This window comes from Emys orbicularis, chromosome 4 (assembly GCF_028017835.1).
Source record: "Emys orbicularis isolate rEmyOrb1 chromosome 4, rEmyOrb1.hap1, whole genome shotgun sequence".
Classification (NCBI taxonomy): Eukaryota; Metazoa; Chordata; order Testudines; family Emydidae; genus Emys; species Emys orbicularis.
The window spans coordinates 7,445,889-7,468,333 of NC_088686.1; the positions used below are offsets into that span (position 1 = coordinate 7,445,889).

Below are 22,445 nucleotides of genomic sequence, written 5' to 3' on the forward strand. Positions count from 1 at the left end.
CCATATGACAACAGCACTAGCACCATCTAGACCAACTCTACTCCAGACAGAGGGTTCTTACCTTTTCCTCCCTCTTCAGACAGTAACAGTAGCAAAGCATAAAAATACCTTACAGTAAGTCTGGCAAAAATTGTCTCCCTCTTAAGGCCTGGAGGCTATTCCCCACTAGATAACTCCAGATAGGCCTAATATGGGGCCTAAACGTATAGCTCCATGAGGCCCAGGCTGAGGGTACAGCAAATCAAAGAAATAAAAAGGACTATTAACATCTTCCTTCCTGGTTGTTTTTAAGTTAGAGGTGACGAGTGAACTAGGGACGTTTGCGTGAGCAATGGGGTGCTTAGTGACGGTAAGCAGTGGGCCAAAGCCAAAGCACAAAAGGAGATGGGGTTTGGAAGGAGAGAAGCAGGCAAGCAGGGGAGAAGCAACAAGGGGAGCTAAAGGAGCAAGCGGACTAGAGGAGGAGCAGCTGGCCAGCCCATAAATATTTACCAGCTGCAGTTGTGCCAGCTGGACTAACCAGCAGCGGGGCTGCAACTGCATATGGGTCATGCACAGCGGAGGAGAGGTGTGCCATCTAGTGGAATCAAGATGGAGAAGGAAGAGGCAGGCTGGGTAGCAAAGGAGAGGAGGCAGGCCAGAGCAGGGGGATGCAGAACCAGTTCTGAGAGAAGAGGGCTTAATACAGGTGGAGGGCTCCATGCTATCCTTTGATCTGAGCATCTCATCAGCACTGTCAAAAAGATTGCCCTGAAAGTCAGGGATTTCTAACGTTAGGACCAATGGGATTTGACTCGATGTGGCCCTGCTTACACAACAAAGCAGAGCGTCCCTATCAACCCCCCCGCTAAAAATTACAGTTTTGGTGTTTCGTGGTATCTGTCCATTATATTCTGCCTGTACAAGACACTGATAATTACCTGTTCCATTGTTGCTTCGTGAAGTTCATTCAGATTCAACGTATAAATACCATCTTCAGTTCCAAAGATAATATACTGATCTAAAAAAGGAGAGAAATTGGCTTAATCTGAAAGTACGATACTGGTTTTGTAGCAGGATTTAAAATACAAAGGGGAAAGCGAGCCTACCTTTAGTATCAGGATGTATCCATGATGTTGCACAGTTAATCTTCAAAGGGCAACCATCAAAAACTTTTGAGAAACATGCTCCCATCTAAAAGAAACCCAAATTTAAACCAGAAACAAGTTTGCAATGTAAAGAGTTTATTTTTTAGTCACCTATTTAATTACATGTCAGACACATGAACAAATTAGCCTTCCTTTCTTCAATCACACAAACCTATTTTAATATCATTTGACGCAAGAAAACCTTCGTCTTCCCCAAGAACACTACAACACATCCTATGAAACTTCTCTGTTTGGCCGAATTTCTACAGAACACCATAGATACAAATCCGGAATAACATGAAAGCTTTTTAGTGGCTGTTACGCTGACAGCAACACTGAATTCCTTTGGTAATAAACTAATTACTAAGAGTATTAAAGGCAAAGTAAGCAGATGGATAAATAAAATTGTGCTCCCAGTTATTCCTATTTTAAATGAGATTTCTTACCAGCACCTTTGGCGTCGGCGGTAGACCATTGATTGCTGGCTTCTGTGGGGAAAGAGAAATTGTAAAATGATTCACACTAGTTTAAAATTCTACACCAGACATTCATGTGCGTGTAATCTATACAAATGAAGTCATGTCACTGACCAATATTTAACAGCTACAGTACCAAATACTTACTGGAAAGTCTCTTTTGTCTTTTTTACGTGGCAGCTGGGGGACCTGGTCAGAACCTTCTGCATTCTCCTCAATGAGTTTCAGCATACTATCCCCATTTCCTAAAACAAATCCCACAGGCATTTTAATGCATATCTGATAACCAAATTAAGTACAAATAATTTTGCTGCCTACATGCCTTGTTCTCTTCTCTGCAACATATATAATTAATCCTAAAGAAGAGGGAGGCACAGTTCTGAAGTAATCGTACATTAATCTCAGCCAGCTGAACCTTTTCAGAGGGAGTTGCGGAAAAGGGGCCAGTCCAGCTGCCCAGTGGCTAGGGCTCTTCACTATCGAGAGAAGCCCGTGTTTGTTGTCATTGCAACCCGCTCAGACCGGCGGATGGGAGCACAGTGGGCCAACACAGGAATGGTACTGATTGGTTGCAAAAGAGATTCCATTCAGCATCTCTGTGCCAGCAGGAAGTTCTCTGACCTAGGCCTTTAGAATATGAACCTCCAGGGCACAGAGAAAGCCCAGCACATGTGAGAAGGAAAGTCACACTTCAGGAACTACTTCTATTACAATAATGTTTTGCTTAAAGTCAAGTTGGCTCCAAAACATATTTCTTTTTATGGGAAACAAGTCACTTTCTGAAAATGTAATTTAGAGAGATGAGGTGGATGAGGTAATATCTTTTATTGGACCAACTTCTCTTGGCAGAAGGTACAAGCTTTCAAGCTACAGGCACCTGAAGAGTAACTCTCTGCAGCTCAAAAGCTTGTATCTTCCATCAACAGAAGTTGGTCCAGTAAAAGATATTACCTCACCCACCTTGTCTCTTTCATGTCCTGGGACTGACACGGTTACAACAATACTGCAAACAATATAAATTAGGTTATTTACCCAAGTCACTGTATCTAGCTGTAAGCAGTCCAGGGCTGCTGAGACTGCTAGTCATACCAATGGGGGACGGCTCAGCTTGAGGCCCACATGTTGGAATGCTCTGTCTCCTATGAGCTGGCGGCGCTCTACACTGTGAATCTGGAAAGTGTTTTATTGTCTGAGACTTCTCATCATCCGCAAGGCTTTCCTCAGGGTAATTGTTTATCTTTGGCTGTAATAAATAAAATAGGTGGGGCTTTATAAAATAAGGTTCATAGATTCAGACTTTAAAGCCAGAAGGGACCATTGTGATCATCATGTCTGACCTCCTGCACACTGCAGGCCACAGACCCTCACACACCCACTCCTGTAATAGATTCCTAACTTCTGGCTGAGTTACTGAAGTCCTCAAATCATGGTTTAAAGACATATGATGATTTTTCGGAGGCATAAAATTATTACATGCTAGCTTTTATGTAGCAAATGTATCACCATTCTAACAAAGAACGTTGACAGCAGGATAATCTATTATCAGAATTATTCTTTTCTTGATAGATTTTGAAAAATAATGACAGTGGCAGAAAGAATAATGGTCAACAGGACATACCACACATATACCACGTCCCTTCAAAAGGGAAACTACCTAAAAGCCACTTTTACAAACATATATAGGGCCCAGTGACACCCAGTATAATCACAAAGTTCAACAGGACTGTACAGGGTGTAGGTCAGTGCAAAATATGGCCCATCCTGTGAAGTCCAAGAGCTATGTTTCCCTCCAACTGTTAGTAAATTAGCTTCTAAACTTATGAGCAACTAGAAAGCATCAGGCTGAAGTATTTCATAGAGTGTCATTTATCAGTAAACCCTTCTTTAAAACATGGCAGAAACTTACCTTAGGAGGTAGTGGTGGTGGCCCTGCTCGCTTTAGGGTTGACCTAAAATAAAAAGGTGCAGTAGCATCTCGGTTATTTATACAAGCACAAAACACACAGATAGGTTTGGCTGAAAATATGAAGTCTGTGGAAATAAGATGAGCTATGTGCATAGAATAGATTGTCTTTTCATAGCTTGACACAAAAACGGGTTAAAGCAGACGGACAATACAAAGAGGATCAGAAAAGCAGGTTAATATTTGTTAGTAGTATCTTTTTTTACTTAGATTAACATTACATTATGAAAGAACATAGACAAGTGTGCAGTGAAGACGACTTGAAATTAGCAGGATTAAACAGATGTTAAAGTAGCTTAGGGTTCCTTTGGGGTGATTACCCCCACTCCCTTAATTCTAACTCTCTTGGTTACTCAAGAAAATCCCTCCTGACAATGAAAATGTTACATTGCTGGATCAGCCAGTAGGTTAGGACACAGAGCAGAGTTCTGCCAAGTTCCTTAAAGTGACAAAAGAAACTGACAGTTGTCTTCTAATAATCATCCTAACACCTACTGAATGTTTGGTTCAAACCACAAAAAACCCATAGCTATCTGACATGGCTTGCAGTTTTTGCTCAAGAATGATTAAGTACTGGAATAGCAGGGGTGCGGTAAGGCGGGGGGAGGGGCATTGGCAGAGCTCTTAGGGACCCTTGTACATCAGCTGCCTGTAGTAGGCCCAGCTCATCATAGTAATATTATCCTCTCATTCTCAACACACAAAATCCCCTTTAAAAAAAAAATCAGAAGCTTTCTTGCACACCCCATAATATTTTATTGAGGGCAAGGGAGAGAAGAAAGGATGGTACTTCTATCTATACAGGGCTTTCACATGTTCTCTTGATGCTTGTATACACAGTGAAGGGTGCATTACATTTAGGAGTGCCACTAGCCCCTCACCATCATGTGGGATAAATACAACATTTTCAGAAAAGGGATTTTGCCAGAACCTTAACCGCTTAAAGAAAGAGCTACAGAGAATACAACTGAAAATGAAGGAGGTTCACTCACTCTTCAACATCTTCACTGCCATCGCCAAATTTTGTGAACGGTCCCCTAGGTAAAATGTTCATAAAAATAAGAGGCCCACTCTTAAATTGTATGAAGATCAATGCAGTCAAAATTTGATTACTGATGTACTTCACTTTGACATTATAGTATCTACCAGCCCATCACAAACACAAAAGTACCTTGCTCTTATTCATTGTGTTAAACTCTTTTTTTTTTCATTTTGGACTTTCTTTCCTCCCTAAACTAAGGAATAGTTATTTATGTTCTCTTATGCTTGGGTATCAGAAACTAGTCTCACACCTCCATCTACTAAGGATATTAAGGCACTGTTGCAATGTCTAATTATGTGCACTAACAAACAACGGGAAATGGAGAAAGTTAGTGAAAAATGGAGGAATATAGTGAAGATTTTCACAGACTGTTTTCTTGTTACACTGTTAAATAGTTTTCTCTGTCAAACCTACTGCAGGGTCAACAGAAAAGTGCAGAAAAGTCAGATTTTTAACCAAACTTTTAGATTTCTGAAAATCACCAACTTTCTAGCTAATTTTACAGAGTAGTAACTTCAGTTTATTTCACAGATATGGTTCTAAATAACACTACATTGTAAACATTCAGTTGCTCAAAATCCATCAACACTAATGCTGCTCATGCACTCAGAGAGAGAACTATTTTGGTGATGGCCTGTTATGATTAGCTAATCTCAATTATGCCAGTGAGCTCAGGGAAGGACAGGCCTTTTTTCTAGAGATGGAGGTGAGAGTCACAACTTGCCTGTCGCAATTTTATTTTTTTAATAATCAGATGCAGTTTTCTGCAAGGCTAGGGGAACAGGCTGGTAATCAGAATCCATTGGAAAGATACAGTTAGCACAGGGAAACGCTATAGGTTTGTTTGTTTGTTTTTGATAAAATATGGTGGCATCAAAAATTCCGAACAATGGTGGACAGACTCCAATACCACAGTATCCATCTTTCTATGTGCCTAGCTCTCTCACGTCCCCACTAATGAGTACGTTCTGGAAGGTTCCATGAAATGCCATGTCAACAGGAAAAGAAGATTACAGGATCCATTTACATAACTATTGAAGAACAAAAGCATATTAATAAAAACATAGCACTCTGTATACTAATCAATTTCCCTTTGAGCTGCTTCTTCTGAGTGGTCCCAGAACAGCTGCTAATGAAACTATGACTACTGCCCCAGACACTACTGGGGGGGGGGGGGGGGGAGAGGAATCAATTACCCCCAAGTCATTACCAGATGTGTGCACTAAAAAGTTACTCATGCGTAATGCAGAAAACAGTGCACAAAATATTCATTTTTAAAAAGTTAAATTATAGATTGAGAAAGTATCAAACCAGTTCAATCTTCCCTAAGCACAAATGGCATTTGTCTTGTTTACATAAAACTAACCCGAGTCAGCGTATAAATCAGTGTTATCTCTGGCATGGGCCAAACCACAGAAAAGCAGTCCACCCCCTCTCTCAAGCCAGCCTTTTCTTTACCATTATGGCACTATCCAGAATTCCCTGGCTCAGAAGGGCTAAGCATTTCCTGTTTACCCTTCTGAGAAGGAACTGAATTCCAAGAGAATGCCAGAGAAACTCACTGTCCTGGGACTTTACGACTGCCCCCCTTCCAGTCAGAAGCATCACTTCATAAACATGTATACCCTTGTTACAGCTGTTCATAGTTGCTTTTGATGCAGTTTTATATATACAGCCTACATTATACAAAAAGCCACAGCATTAAGGAATCAAATTCATATCCACGGGTAGTTTTGAAGAGGACACAGAACTCCGAGCTTTCTGGAGTGTGGTCCCACCCCCCCAATCTTGGAGATTCCAGCTGCCCACAGAACAGCTTCGTCAGTAACATGTAAGGCTTTCCAGCTCTAGCTAGCCAGTGTCACGTAAGCAAAACAAGAAAAGGGGGAGGAAAAGGAGTTGTTCCTGTTTCTGGGGAGAAGAGGACAGGCCAGGCCTACAAAACCGCCTTGAATTTTCACTATTGAAGGAGCGAAGATGAGAAGAAAACAGAAAATAAATGGAAGGATAAACTGTCACACATTTAAAACAATGGATTTATTATACTTTGCACGACATGACCGATTGGATTGCGGAACTGCAATGTTGAAAATGAGCTATATGCTAAAGGTTATCTGCAAAAGTTAAAAACAAAAGCATATTGTGCACTGACTGCCTCCAAATAAAGAAGGGAGCAAGGGATTTTTCAGCCTAGCAGTAATTTAAACTTGCAGAAGAGACCATTTCTAAAATACTCTCTTTCCTGTTTAGCTGGATCATTCAGCTGGTAATACCAAGCCTGCTTACTTTTTGTTGTAACTTCAAAGATCAGCTTTAAAGCAGTTTAGCAGTGTGCAGTAAAAGGAAGCCCTGTGCAGCTACGTGGTCAAATTCAGCCCTAGCTTCAACAGAGTTGTGCTCACTAAATTTCAGGGATACAGTAAGTTGGGATTTAAAATGTTGGGGAGGTAAAAGCTAAATTGTTAACTGACTGTACTGTAGAATACACTGCACCTATAATGGACACATACCACAAACACTTAAGTAAAAATATTTGCAATTTTAAAAAGCCAAATTTTTGAAAGTCAGTTCCTCCTTTACTTACTTGCAAAGACTGCTTGACAGCATTCTGCATGCGCCTTGCACATGGTGACATCACAACCACTCACCAGTGCAGGGAGTGCTGCAAGGCCAATGCAGAATCCTGAACGGAACCCTTTGACAGGCAAGTAAAACAAAACCCGATTTTAGTGACCGTATTTTGTTTTAATACATACTCTACATATACGACACGTTCCCATAACCGAGCTCCCAAAAAATCGCTGTTCATCTTCCACAGGGATCAAAACTGCACAGAAGTGATTATCCTTGCCCGGATGAGCTGACCAACTGGATCACAAGAACTGCACTGCAATACTGTATATAACGTGAAGTCCAAATCATTTTTACCTCTATTTTGGCCTGTCTTACTTTATCAAAGGACATAAAAATTAGAATTAATCAGTTCATGGTTTTGAGGTTTTTTTAAGCACAATTCTGTTTTTCTTTTCACACAATCAAAACTCTGAAAATGCTATTAAATTATGTACGTACTTGCTGCTGCTTCCGCCATCAACAAAAGGATTCCAGTGTGAAGCAAAGTCTGTGCCTGCTGCCACAATCTGAAGATGCAGAAATTTCAGTTCAACAATTTTTATTTAATTGAAAGAAAATATTCTCTAAACATATTTCCATAACATCATGGGGGACTTGGGAGGTAGAGAACTGCAGAAAATAATCACCCATAAACAGTGGAACTTCAGTTCCAAAGTCCAAATGTTTTTTACAGTCTGATTATTGGGGGGGGGGGGGGGGGGGGAATTCCAATCTTCCTTTAATTTGGGCTTGAAAACAACACCTGGAAATGGCGAAGAGCCCAGGTTCAACAGATGACAAATGACTGGTACAAACTGGATAAGGAGAAAGCTTTTCTCCGTGGGTACTGGTGTAACAGATCACTGCTACTCTTGGGGACCATGTTCCCAGAATGAAATCCCATTGTGGCTCACGGAACTACAGCTCTCTGAGGGCGGTTACCCCCCACCCTGGCCAGCAGGCATTGCACTGCACTCTTGCTGAACTCCCAGTCCCATCAATGCCTTTTCACCGGTGACTGGTGAAGGAGCTCCTGGTGAATGCTGTTAGTGCAGCACTCGTTAAAGTGACTTTAGACTTGTTAAAAAATTAAAATTTTCCTCGGGAAACAAATCAACCCGCCTCCTGCTGCTGGTCATTAAAAAATTATTGCGAGCTGTTGCTGCTTTATGTAATCGGCTTGGGTCAGTTGCTTCCCCACTAACTTCCCCTTCACGGACGTGGTTAACATCATGAGTGTAGAGGTTTTTTTGTTCAGTGATTAAGCCCCAAAGAGACCAAGCTGGGAAATGGTGCAAATTTTTGCCATGAAAAAGGCCCATCTGGCCAACCGGAATATGGCTTTAAACATCCGGATCCCGATTTTCATAATGCTGAGCACCTGTCTCTCCAACTGAAGTCAGTGGGAGTTTTTGGGACTCAGCACTTATGAAAAACGAGGCCCATTGCCTCCACAGCCGTACTCTACTCCAGACAAACGTGTGTTGGCTGGAGTAAACAGATAACTGCTGAGAGTTAAAACAGCAGCAAGAGGCACACAATGGAGCAACATGGCTGGGCTCTGAGTAACAAAGAGCAGAAAAAATAATATTGGCTGGTAGAGAGATCTAAGGGAATCAAATTCAGAATCTCTTTTCACATTCCTACATTAATTGGTGCATTTCAAGTTGCACATGAGGAAGACCCTCCTCATGAACCATAGAGAGCAATTCATTTTCTTCAGAATGTGGCGACTGTCTGAAAACTGATAGTTGTCTTCTTGTGACTCTTTTTATACTCTGAATACATATTACTTAACAGAGTTAAAGCATAAAACAATGAGGACATTGTGATTATAATAAACGATGGAAAACCAAGTCCTACCATTTCATCCCGAGCTTCTGTTTCTTTCCGTAAGGGAGGCTCAAATTGCAGCTTGTCAACTGCAAAACATCACATTTTCAACTTTAAAACATGTAACATTCTACTGACACCCTCTTCTGGCCAGTCTCTTAAAGCAAGCAGCATGCTGTCGCATATAAAAACCCAAAGTGCATACTGCAGTGTTACACAACGCTTCATTTTAACTTGCCTATAAAATTCTAAACTCTTTGAATCACAAACATTTGTTTTTATAGAAGTCTTCAATGTCTAAATATTTGCACTTGCAATGTATTTGTTATGAAACAACCCGCAGAAAATGAAACTGAGAAAATAGCAGTAAGAATCCCCATTTAAAGTAGTCTAAATGCTAATTATTTAGTTTGGGTGGGCACTTCTCCAAACACAGAGAAAGTCAGTTCCTACTTCAAAGGGCTCCAAAATTTCAGCACTTTTCCCCCCCCCCCGCTCCAGCTGAAAGTGACCGAATAGTGTGTCAACACTGCCTGAGCTTAACATACACCATAGTCAGTACAGTACATGTGACCATAATATTTATGGTCACATATCTAATAATAATTTAGTTTCCATGGGCACTTTATGCTCACATATCTAATAATATCTACTAATTATTTAGTTTGCAAGGGCACTTTTTCAAACACAGAGCAAGCAAGTTCCTGCTTCAACAGGCACCAAATTTCAGTATTTTCCCCCCACCCATTTGAAAGTGACCCAGTAGCGTCTGAATGCTGCATGGAGCGTAAGGACTTGCACTCCTTTTGAGTTTAACATACACCATATAGTCAGTACAGCAGATGCGACCATAACAAGTGGAGCACCCTCGAGTGGTTAGGATGAGGTTTAGCTGACCGTCAATGTGAAAACCAGCATGAAATCAGAGTGGAATCAAATTGCCATCTACTTTTCTGTATTTTCCCTCACCAGTGAGGGCCAAGACATCTATGTGTAAGAACATGCTCTTCCCACTATAATAATCAACTTGATCTTCCTGTTTAATGCTTCTATTAAATTATTATTTTTTTATGATGCCAGTAGGCATTCAAAGTTTGGCACCACGCCATGGCAGAGAGAGGCTGAGTACAGAAGAAACAATACCCTGGTTTTATAGAAGTGTTTGCATCCTGCAATGACATGAAATGAAGTAACAGAAAAGTATGCAAGTTTCAATTTTGGTTTCGGAAAAATACTGTGGGGGAGGGATAGCTCAGTGGTTTAGCATTGGCCTGCTAAACCCAGGGTTGTGAGTTCAATCCTTGAGGGGGCCACTTAGGGATCTGGGGCAAAATCAGTACTTGGTCCTGCTAGTGAAGGCAGGGGGCTGAACTCGATGACCTTTTGGGGTCCCTTCCAGTTCTATGAGATAGGTATATCTCCATATATTATTTATTATTATTACTGAGGAGATTTTTTTTGTTTGTGTTTTTTTCTTTAAGTGTGCCAATGGTAAAAGTCAAGTATCAGAGGGGTAGCCGTGTTAGTCTGGATCTGTAAAAAGCGACACAGAGTCCTGTGGCACCTTATAGACTAACAGACGTATTGGAGCATAAGCTTTCGTGGGTGACAATGGTAAAAGTGGCTCTCTAAGGTTTGCTATAAAAGAGTGACATAGACACCCTCCATCAGGAAAAATAAACCAGCACCACAAAATGGGAAAAAGCACATTAGGGACTTACAATTTATCTCTGATGCTGTTCTTTCCGCTCTAGCATTCCTGTTTGTAGAGCGAATGGTGTGGCGAATAACAGAGTGAGGCTGTTAGAAACAGAAACATTACAATTCAGTTATAGTGCCTTCACCTTAGATCTCATACCATAATTAAAGGGAAAGAAGAGCTATTATAATGGGGGTACCCATGATACTTTTATTGCCTGCACACAAGCCCCTTGTACTTGACAGCAAGCTTAACCTCAACTCTGTGGCAAGGCCTCCTGGTTTCTACAGCACTGCTGTGCAGCAGAGTAGAATAATTTTTCAACCCCTCTCTGAAGTGAGAATCTACATTTACAGAGTGAAAACAGGAGAAGATTTTTTACACATCAGCTTTTCAAAACAGGAAAAATGCAAATATGTTCTCACCTCAAAATCATCGTCATCAGTTTCACCGTAATGTGTATGGTTGTCAGGATTATTTACTTTGTCCAACAGCTCAACTGCTAGAGATCTCGAGAGACCGGGTTGTCCTACAAAACTATGCTAAAAATCACAAAAAAATAATATGTTACAGTAGGTTTAATAGGAGGCAGATATTTAACCCTGTATGTCTGGGCTTCAAAAGATTAGCCTTCTTGTTTTGCAAAACTTTATAACCGACACTCTTCAGAAAATCTTTTTAACGTCTCCTGAGCAAGTAGGCCTCTAAAGCATGCATCTGTTTTGGCCTCTAAAGCATGCATCAGTTTTAGCCTGATCGCATTATGGGTCAGTTGCAATTAGAAATTAAGACCCTAGGTGTGCAAACATTGATGCATTTGCTTAACTTTATGCATGTAAATAGTTCCATGGAGTTCAATGGGACTCTTTAGGTGAGTAGAATTAAGCATTCGAGTAAGTGTTTTCTGAATCAAGGCCTAATTTTGCCCTATGGGGTGATTAATAACCAATCTATACAATTAATTCTACCAAACTGGGGCATACTGTTACAAAATGCCAGCCTTTGGACAATTAAAACTGGACTTATCTTGCAGTGTAGACAGGTATCTTTATAAAATCTTGCACCAAATAAAACTTTTGTATATTCCATGAGATTCCAATTTCACTTTTGCTGCGTTTGCACCATTAAGCACACTTGTACGATAAGAGTATGAAACATAGCCCCCTTTTGGTGCACTAATGACTTCTTTCTCTGTGAAACAATAGATTTAGTGGTGACATTACAAGTTCTGACTTTTCTTTTTAGACACTTACAGTAAGGAGTCTTTCTGCGGTTGGTCTCTTCTTTGGATTTTTTGTAAGTGCTATTTTGACAAAATTATGGAATGTTGATGACCTTTACATAAAAAGACAAAGAAAAAATTGAATACTTAAAATCAAGTTAAGTTTTTCTGAAAAGGAAAAAATAATGGTCACTTTCAATGTAACTGCTATATAAATGGCAAAACATCTGCTGAATTAGAATCCTGCTCAAATATCCCAAGGCATTTCAGATTTATACCATTCTGCTGCTGAGTTAACTAGCGGGAGATTACTACTACTGTCCCTTTGGAAAAAGCAGTCAAAAGATCAGATTCCATTTGAAGTCTTATGGCACTATATAACAGAAATAAAAATAATATAGTGAATTAGGTATACAGCAAACCCACAAAATCCAGGCCAGTCTGACACTCCACATTATCTCATGTCACCAGGAGGAAAATAAAATGCACAATGGTGAAAGATCAGGAGAAAGCATCAACCTCCCCTTTCAAATGCATGGCTGAGATTTTCAAAGCAGTTCAGATGATTTAACTACACCTCTTTCTTTTAAATTAATGCAAGATGTGAGGCTAAATCCCTTTGAAAGTCTCATCCTACAATTTTTACTTGTCTTTCTTGCACATGTTTATTTTAATATATCTTTCAAGGGATATATCGCCTGAATTTGATGACTTTCAGGGCACGTTGCAAAACTTATCCCTCAGGCATTTGGTAACAAGAAGGAATTGGACCAGTGGAGGGCGGGGGGGGGCTGATGATCTGCTTCTTGGAGGTGGGTTGTACTGAACTGTACTACTGCACATCGAGTTTTATTTGTGATGTGTTTTTTATGGCAAGAATGCCTAGAGTATATGGATAGGTACTCTTAGCATGTGCACAAATCTCGTGGGGGGGGGGGGGGGGGAGGGAAAGAAAGAGGTGCAGAGTGCAAAGTTTAGTGCAGAATGCAATTCACAGAAGGATGTTTTTCCAAGTGATAAACAATTTTAAGTATCTGCCCGCAGCAATACTGGCAGAATCCCCCTCTCAAAGGCTTAAGGAAAAAAGGACAGTTACTTGGTCACCAGCAGCATTCTAAGTACATAAATGGGATTAACTGCTTCACTACAGCGAGTCTTCATCACATGCACAGTGTCAAACTAATTGCCAAATATGTGTTCTGGAAGGAGATTTTTTGCTCTCCAGGTAGCAGCCCAGAGGGAGTTTTCCTTTTCCTCTGGACCAGCAGAGGAGGAGCAATTAGCATTATGTGGGCCTGTCCCACACAATCAGTTTCCTGCCATTGCAGAAGGGTGTGCACTGCTGGACCTTGGTCCTTTCTGTTGCATTTGTTTCTAGGTTCCCATAACATCAAATCAATTACCAAAAAAAAAAAAAAATCTATCTTGCTTGCTGGTACATACTGCAGATGTCTCAGCCTAACACACTTCATCCTCAGGGAAATCATCTTTCAGATCACTGGAATGAAAACTAATGCAGCACACTTTTATCAATGGTTTTCTTCTTCCACAGAGCAATATGAAATTAATGTCCCATTTTTAGAGATAGATTGTTTTAAAGCATGATTTACCAGGGATGAATTATGTTCCAAGAAAAACTTCCGAGTTTGAGCAAACAAAGATGATTTTTTGGTCACTGCAGAAGTCATAGCAATTTAAAAATTCATGACCTATACTAAATTTAGCCCTGATCCCGCACTGAGAGCATCACAGTTCAGATTTAATGGGGCGCTGCTTGAACAGGGAGTCCATTCGCATGGTCCTCATTCCAGGATCAGAGTCGTTTGCTGTAATTAAGTATTTTGCTTAGCAGTAAGAACTGAATTTGAAGGGACAACACATGTATAAAAGTACCAAATGTGCATATGTGTTTGCAGGTTGAGGGTATATGCTTATGAACTGTTGACATAAATAATCATTCACGTGATCTTTAAAATATGCATTGAACAAAGGGAGAAAAATTTTACTTGACTTACCATTTTGCTTTTTCCTTGAGCTTTGGAGGCTGAAAGTTACTTTTAGACATTAAAAACAAAGCCCTAAGATAAAGCAAATATAATAATATTATACAATATGAAAATAATTCATTTTATTCTAATATCTTGAGATTGAATAAAATATTGTACAGAGCAGTTCTATTAATCTACAAGAGACAATATGAGCTGATGAAAATCCAAATGAGTTTTGTCGTATGTAACATAAAAGATCTTGTAAGAGACAAAATAAAGCCGTTGATTTTTTTAATTATGGACAGTGTTTTTGACATAAAATCTGTTTATTTTCATGCACAACCCTGCTAACTAGAGGGCTACCATAGACTGCGGGAACTAAAACACTTACAAAATGTTGTGTCCTTAAGAATCTGACTCTACATCTTTAAATCAAGACTGGATGACTTTTACAAAAGGTGTGGTGCACTAAAACAGCAATTATTATTATTATTATTATTATTAATGGAGATATCCCATCTCCTAGAACTGGAAGGGACCTTGAAAGGTCATCGAGTCCAGCCCCCTGCCTTCACTAGCAGGACCAAGTACTGATTTTGCCCCAGATCCCCAAGCGGCCCCCTCAAGGATTGAACTCACAACCCTGGGTTTAGCAAGCCAATGCGCAAGGCTTGATGTAGGAATCCCTGGGAGAGGTTATAAGGCCTGGGTTATGCAGGACAGACTAGACGATTGTAATGGTCCCTTATGGGCTATGATTTAAGAAAATGCTTGAAATGAGCGAGTTTCGTGATCAGCAGACCTCATTGGATGAAGGTCAAACATAGGTGGCTGAAGTTCTCCAAGTTCGATTGCTGTTATGCCAACTGCCCAGATATCACAGAGTTGGTTGTAACCGCCATTCTTTTCCACTGCTGCAACTTCTGGGGCCATCCTTTAAATGTAAAATCATCATTTGATTACACATTATACACCATCACTTCCATAGCATCTCCTTCGACCTGAGGATCTCAAATCTCTTTACATGATTACTGTGGAATTCATTCCAAGGCAAAGGGCCTCCACAAAGAGTGTAAATGGGGCCTGATGTGATCCTCTGCACTGGCATGAATTCCTTCCATTAAAAGAACAAAGACACAAGGGGTAAGTGTCTTGGCCAAAGTCATGAATTCTGTAGCAGAGCCAGGAATAGAACCCAGGTCTTGTGATACCCAGTCTAATCCTCTAACCCAAACACAATCTTTCTTCCCTCCGTCTGTTTTCTCTAACATGAATACATTATGCAATTTTTGCATATTGTATTAGAAATTGCAATTTAAAAAAATCTATAATTTAAGTGTTTTGTCTATATTCAGTCCTCATTATGGCTATTACGCTAATGAGGGATCTCTGTATTAAGGCGTGCCTCAATTCAATGCAGTTAAATTTGCATTTTTATACAACCCAAAAATTACGAAGTTGAAAATGTCTGGCATTTCAAAGCCTTAAATAGCAAAGACTGCTTTGAAACAAAAATAGCTGAAATGTGCTTCTTTTCACTATAATGTCCCCTGCATGGGGGAAACCCAGATGCCCACATTTAGATTTTGTAAGCAGAATTTTACTTAAATTAATGCTTATATCCAAGTATTGTAACACATGCCTATATATACACGTGTCACTAATTGTGATCTTAAACAGCACTTTCAAATGCTTTGTCTTTGCTCTTAAAAAGTTTTTTTGTTCACCTTTAAGATATAAATATTATGTTTTTATATTGGTGAGAGGGAGAGGAATTACAGCACCGGACCAAACTCCTACCATGTATACGAATAACATTCAGCACTGTATTAGATTGGCAAAGGTGTCAGCCATGCTATTAGCATCACATGGTTGATGTTACAGTGATATTACAAAGCAACAAAATGACAATGTCATATCTTGCCCAAGCACATTACTAAAATCAGAAAGTTTAAATAACTATACTATGTCTGTAGTTAAAACATATCTGTATTTTAGAAGCTTTAGTATAATTTGTAAATACTGACTTCACTTTGCATGTAGTCATTCTATGAATCAAAGCAATTTATTACCAGTAAGGGGTACCAATAAAAGATTTTCTCTTCGCAATGGTGGCTGTTATTTTTGCTGCTACACCAAAGTCAGCTGTAAAACAAAATTACATCATCATTACATTTCCTAGAGATTGAATGTTCAATGAAAAACCAACAACACTCTAGGAAGTTATTATAAATCAACAAAACACACACATTCCTAGGTAATAAAATTAAGATAATTGTTTACAATGTTAATCTCTCAGGTAAAGAAGAGCAGAAAATTCTAGCCGGAATTTTTTTTTTTTTTTTGAATGTCTGGAAATTGAAAGTTAGGTTTCTTCAAACTGCCTTAAAATGGACCCTGTTTCGCCGCTTACCTCCACCGGTCTTATCACACCATAACTGAATCGTATCAGGACATAATGTTATGTATTCTAATTAATATATACTGGGGGGAAGATAGAATGGCATTGTAGTTATGAGAGTGCTGTGTCAATGAGGAAATAACAGGGGAGATGTTTTGTTCGTATTGTTAGGACAAGAAGGACTCTCTGATGATAGCAGAGCTACATTGAACGCATGGTATTGCAGATAATCATCCTATGTACCCAGAGCCAGTTTTGTTTTACTGTATTTACACTATAGTACCTAAAGAATTGTAGTCCACATTGTAGGCAAAGGATGCCTGGCCAGTTGATAGAAAATGGGTATCCATGTGTGATCAGAGTTAAAGTTGTTAATGGAAACTCAACTATGAGGTTTCTAGGCTTTCAATTAAAAAAATATATATCTCGTGTCCTCCTAATACATTGCTTCTGCACATCCACAATGGAGAAGTGCAGTTAGCCATGTGGCCACATACATTTCTATATGCTTGCTTTACATATCCTGTTTAATTAAATACAAGATAGGAGAAAGGAGTATTCATATCTCATACTCTGCTGATAGTTCTCGCCAGAGTGAACTGTTGTGTAGCTACGATGTAAGTGCAAAAGGTGCCTCACTGAAACAAAGCATCTGAATTGGTACCTTAACTTGCCACCTTTTGATTGGTTCAATTAAAAAACCCTCATTCAGTTTCTATTTACTAGTAAATTCAACTGAACTTACCTAATTTTATGTCTCCATGGTCTGTTAGCAGAATATTTGCACCCTAAAACAAAACATGCAAAAATTAATATGATAAAATAATATTTGTAATGCAGAAAAATGTTCCAAAGTATTAAATTAGTCCCTGAAGTTTTAAGTGATCTTACCTTAATATCTCTGTGCATTTTGCCCTTCATGTGCAAATAAGCAAGACCCTACAAGTCAAAAATAAATCTATAACTCAAGTTTGCCATGTTAACATACTACAAAACATAACATTTCAAACTGGATTTTTAACAGTTCAAACTCAATTTGTAGTTTTAATTAAAAACTGAAAAAATGAACATTGAGATTTTGAGAAAATGCGTCCATGACTTCTGCTCCTCACCACTCCTGATTCCAACACCAACACATGTGCAGACTTTTTTCAACAAGTTATATATGTAGCATTTTTGTTATATTTTTAGCTTCAAAATGCACCTCAAGAGGCATAAGATTTATGACTGAAGCCAATAAAGTTTATTTACTTCTCAAGCCTAGAAAGCTTTCAGCCAAAGTTTGCAAGCCTGGGTGCCTAAATCCACATTTAGCTCATAAATAAAAGTGGACTTGTTTTCAGAGGTGCTTAATGCTGGAATCTATCACTGAAAGTCAAAACACGTTCTGCAACACCAATTCTTACTGCTAGCAAAATATTAGCTAAGAGGTTAGGAACAGAATTGCCATATCAGATCAGTTCGTTGGCCCATTTAGTCTACAATCTGCCTCTGGCAGTGACCAGTTCACCAATGTTTCATAGGAAGGTGAAAGTGTCTTCTATGGTTCCCTTACACAATTATATATGGATGTATAGAGCATAAATGGTAGAGTTCCTTCCTGACACAAAAATGTCATGATCAGCTTACGCAATGAAGCACGACGTTTCACTATCTATAGACTCATAGACTTTAAGGTCAGAAGGGACCATTATGATCTTCTAGTCTGACCTCCTGCACAACGCAGGCCACAGATTCTCACCCACCCACTCCTGTAACAAACCCCTGACCTATGTCTGAGCCACTGAAGTCCTCAACTTGTGGTTTAAAGACTTCAAGGTGCAGCGAACCCTCCAGCAAGTGACCCATGCCCCACGCTACAGAGGAAGGCGAAAACCCCCCAAGGTCTCTGCCAATCTGCCCTGGAGGAAAATTCCTTCCCGACCCCAAATATGGCGATCAGCTAAACCTTGAGCATGTGGGCAAGACTCACCAGCCAATCTATGTTGTGTTGGCTGACATTTCTATAATTATAATAAAATGAACCAGAATTTTAGCAGTCCAGCCATAGAATTTTTCCCTCTAAAAAACATTTGAATTCACTGCCATAGATTGATAATACATCGTAAAATATTTCCTTTTATTGCTCAACTACTCACCCTCTCTTACTAGGAATTAGCTGTCTTCTGCAATGAGATTCAGAAATTTATCCTAAACAATGGCTGCATTGAACCACCACGTCAGTTGGACAGTGTATGAGAATAGCCAGGTCAATCTAAAGCCTCAAATCTCCAAAGACTTACACATGATGAAAATAATTGCATTGAAATCAATGGGACTACTCCTGGGGTTAAAGTTAAACATGACCAGGACTGAGGCTTAAAATTCTGATCCTGCTATACAGGCAGATTCTTATAGCTGTATAAATCCCTTTGTAGGATCAGGGAACTTATATGAAATGCTGCATTAAAATTATTTAATAAAGTATTTGTTGCACCACATTATTGTAATATCCTACTAATTTATAGTAATACTGGAAATATGAAAAACGAATTTGTTAACCCTAGCAAACTGGTCTCATTGACGCTATATTCCCAGGTTTACAAATTTAAGTGACAGCACAGCACCTCCTTCTGAAATAGTTTATCTTCCACATCTTCCTCGTGTGTATCAAAAAGAGGCTTTGTTCTGTATCTACAGACGTACAGTACCTGTAAAGTTTCTCTGCATACATATGCAATTTGTAGCTCTGACAGTGGTCCTGTTACTGAAAACAGAAAGATAGAAAAAAGTCTATGCACACTATACATACACCATTGTAAAACAGTCAACAGAATAGGGCAGTATCCAACCTGCAAAAGCTCAAGGGACACTTTCAACTTAAAATATAGTTTATTTAAAAAAAAAAACCCAAGTTGAAAGCCATTTTAGGTGCTACTCTGACAGTGTCTTTCTGTAGTTTTCCAGCCACGTTTTTCGCTATTAAAACAAAAGAGGGCTACTACCAAACTTCTCCAATAAGAACAATGGAGGGAAACTGATAATACTGGGAAACAGTGAAACTGGGTGTACCCAAACCATCATCAAATGCACAAAGTAAAGAAGCTGAAAAAGAGAAGGAACATCTCCCATATCTCTCAGGTATAGTAGTCCTGTGTAATATTTGCAAAAAGGTAAACATTTGCCAGAGAACAGAGAATTAAAACATTTTTCAGACAAATGTGATTTTTAAGTTGATGACAACAGGGTAATAATATTGTTTGCACTCTTCATGGAGGTAAAAAGCAGCAGAGATAATTTCTGTTTGCCTTTTAAAATTAGAAATTTAGATCTTTTTACCCTGGATGACTGTGGCATCTGAAGATTGTTTAAAAACTTGCTTTCATCAACAGCTATTTATATTACACTAAATGACTGAGACATACATAGATGAAAGGATATCTTTGCTTAAAATTCAGAATTCCATCCCTTTAGTTAAAGGTCTGAGAAAGCCCACAATCTGCTTTCCAAGACCTCCAACAAGTCTTCCAGCAAAACCAGTGAAGACCAAAGCTAACACATATGAAGTAAAAAGCAAGCAGAATTGTTTAGAAAATACCTTTTTAGTCTTTATTCATCATAAAGGAGAACAAAATGACACCCCTTTTTGTCCTTTTAAGATCACATTCAGGGTTTTCCTAGCAAAATTAGCTTGCCCAGATTGTTCACTATATGTTTAGCCTACTTTTACAGGCCTAACTTATAACCAAATAGTGTATCTGCAATATGAGGACAGTGTTACTTTAAGAACTTTGATTTTTACATTCCATGACTTGAATGTTTCGATAAATGCAGTATTTGTTACTTAATTACTTCAGTTAATTATAATAATTATAATTAATGGAGATATCCCATCTCCTAGAACTGGAAGGGACCTTGAAAGGTCATCAAGTCCAGCCCCCTGCCTTCACTAGCAGGACCAAGTACTGATTTTGCCCCAGATCCCCAAGTGGCCCCCTCAAGGATTGAACTCACAACCCTGGGTTTAGCAGGCCAATGCTCAAACCACTGAGCTATCCCTCCCCCCCTGGAGTTATTAACATAACTTTTGGGGGGGTTATTTTGTTCATTTTTTCAAGGAAAGGGAATAAACTACCAATCCATGTTAACATTTAAAGAGGGCTTTGAAAGTCACATTTAAGTGAGATGAACTTCTGCAAAATGTGACTCAGAAATAGGCATTGTGAGGTCACAAAAAGGGCGCGATTTCATTAGGAAATGTTAATTTCTCAGCAAATACCAACTAAACATGATCATTTTCCAGTCACCTGTAACTAACTTCTCTCTCCCAGGACTGACTTCTCAATAAGCACTGTTTACATGCAAGATCGAAGGATTTTCTTCATTGTTTTTTTTAGAGTTAAAGAGCAAAAATATCTCAAAGCCTTAGTGCTGAAAAAGTGTATTTTGTTCACTTCTCCAATAACTAAAAATAGCTAAAATATATTTTAAATTAGAAAACAAATAAACCCACAAGCTCCTCATCTCTACGTTCAAACCATGCACGAAAAATTTGAGTCCCCTAAAGAAGAATTTCTCAGAAAGCTGTGATCATGTGAAGATGGGAAAATAGGCTTTACATTAACTAGCAGTTTAAGGGTTGTTTGTTCAATACAATATGGAGAGATTTAGGTACCTATTTCCATTATTTTTAATAGGAATATGTACTCATCTCCTATTCATCACACTGGAAATATTCCTCCAAATACCTAGTTGCCAAAAAGGGCTCCATTTATTCCTATTTAGGATCTATCTACAGTAGAGGTACTTATTTATTTTGTAATGTTCAGTATAAAACAACAGGTTATGAACACAATATAATAGTCACCATGTTTATGAAAAGTTCTTGACCAGTTATGTAGAGACCTTAGCCAAAATGAAATAATTGTTCATTCGTAGCAAATGAAAAGTAAAATGCCAATGGATTGCCATTAAAATGACTCTCTATTGTTCTGTCATATTTTCTTTGCTTTTAACTTTGAAAAGATGCAAATAAATACCAAAGTAAGTTTCAAAATACCATGGTAAATGTCTTGAAGTGATCCACCTCCACAGTATTCCATGCAGATCCACAGCTTTTCACGGCTATTTTTAAAAAGTTAAACATAACTGTTAGCAGTTGACTGATCTATGTACAGTAGATGCAGTCAATAATTATCATGATTTTATTATTTAACTGCTAGTTATTTGTTATGTTTTCCATTTTCTTATACCCTGAGGAATTCTAAAGTGCTGATGTATCACAAAACCCAGATATACATTTTGCATGTGTTTTAATACATACAGAGCAGTCAAGTAAATATCAATTCTCATTTAGTGTGAAACTCCTTACGTGTCAGATTCACTGACAAATTACTCTGTTGATCAGAACTGTAATATAACTGCCATAACCATGACCTTTTCTCCAAAATAAAGTTCATGTAAAAATACAACTGAGGCATACATCCTATTAACCGAGATAAAATTATCTGGATATGCTATTCTATGCTAGTTTCAATGCTCAAAAGTGTGTTCCTCGTAGATTCCACACCTCAGTTTTTCAAAGAAATATTGGCTTAAGGATTTAGCCATAAGTCCAGTTAAAGTCAATCTGAGTGGCACCTTTCACTTTGAAAATGTAACTCCCCAAGCAATTTGGAGACAAGATCTCCTAGAACTGTGTAGCTAGGATAAGAGCCCAAATGTGGAAAGTGATGATATATATTCCCACAGAGCCCACTGATAAACTGCAGAGAAATGGAAAATATTCTCCAACTTTTTGTACAGTATTTAATGTGTATACCTGAAAACACAGCCAGCTGGCCTCACCTTTTCTCTCTCTTCAATATTTCACAGCTGTCACACCACAGCCATGAAATCTGATTGTTACCAACAATTCAGATTTAGAATATTTACAAATCACAGCTACCCAACTATACTTTTGTAACAGCAGTACCTTTAAATAAAATACCAAGAAGCATAATTCTTTGGGTAAGTAACTAGCCTTTTTTATTTTAAAAGTTACTAGAATTTCAAATCTCCCCACCAACTTGGTAGGAAACCAAAACTCCCAAAACATCAGGC

General features: G+C 38.8%; 1 protein-coding gene across 1 annotated transcript in view; it reads right to left on the bottom strand.

Annotated features, from left to right (window-relative positions):
* Nucleotides 1-22,445, bottom strand: part of MAP4K5 (mitogen-activated protein kinase kinase kinase kinase 5) — an 84,246-nt gene that overhangs the window by 17,459 nt on the left and 44,342 nt on the right. Inside the window, exons 4-22 of the mRNA XM_065404299.1 lie at nt 21,403-21,467; nt 19,055-19,110; nt 17,256-17,303; nt 17,110-17,152; nt 16,036-16,108; nt 14,766-14,897; nt 13,991-14,053; nt 12,007-12,088; nt 11,179-11,295; nt 10,776-10,854; nt 9,085-9,143; nt 7,681-7,748; nt 4,559-4,603; nt 3,510-3,552; nt 2,636-2,846; nt 1,751-1,848; nt 1,574-1,615; nt 1,089-1,173; nt 921-1,000 (exon numbers count right to left, since the gene is read on the bottom strand). Coding sequence (XP_065260371.1) covers nt 921-1,000; nt 1,089-1,173; nt 1,574-1,615; nt 1,751-1,848; nt 2,636-2,846; nt 3,510-3,552; nt 4,559-4,603; nt 7,681-7,748; nt 9,085-9,143; nt 10,776-10,854; nt 11,179-11,295; nt 12,007-12,088; nt 13,991-14,053; nt 14,766-14,897; nt 16,036-16,108; nt 17,110-17,152; nt 17,256-17,303; nt 19,055-19,110; nt 21,403-21,467 — 1,489 coding nt within the window. The remainder of the gene's footprint in view (nt 1-920; nt 1,001-1,088; nt 1,174-1,573; nt 1,616-1,750; nt 1,849-2,635; nt 2,847-3,509; nt 3,553-4,558; nt 4,604-7,680; nt 7,749-9,084; nt 9,144-10,775; nt 10,855-11,178; nt 11,296-12,006; nt 12,089-13,990; nt 14,054-14,765; nt 14,898-16,035; nt 16,109-17,109; nt 17,153-17,255; nt 17,304-19,054; nt 19,111-21,402; nt 21,468-22,445) is intronic.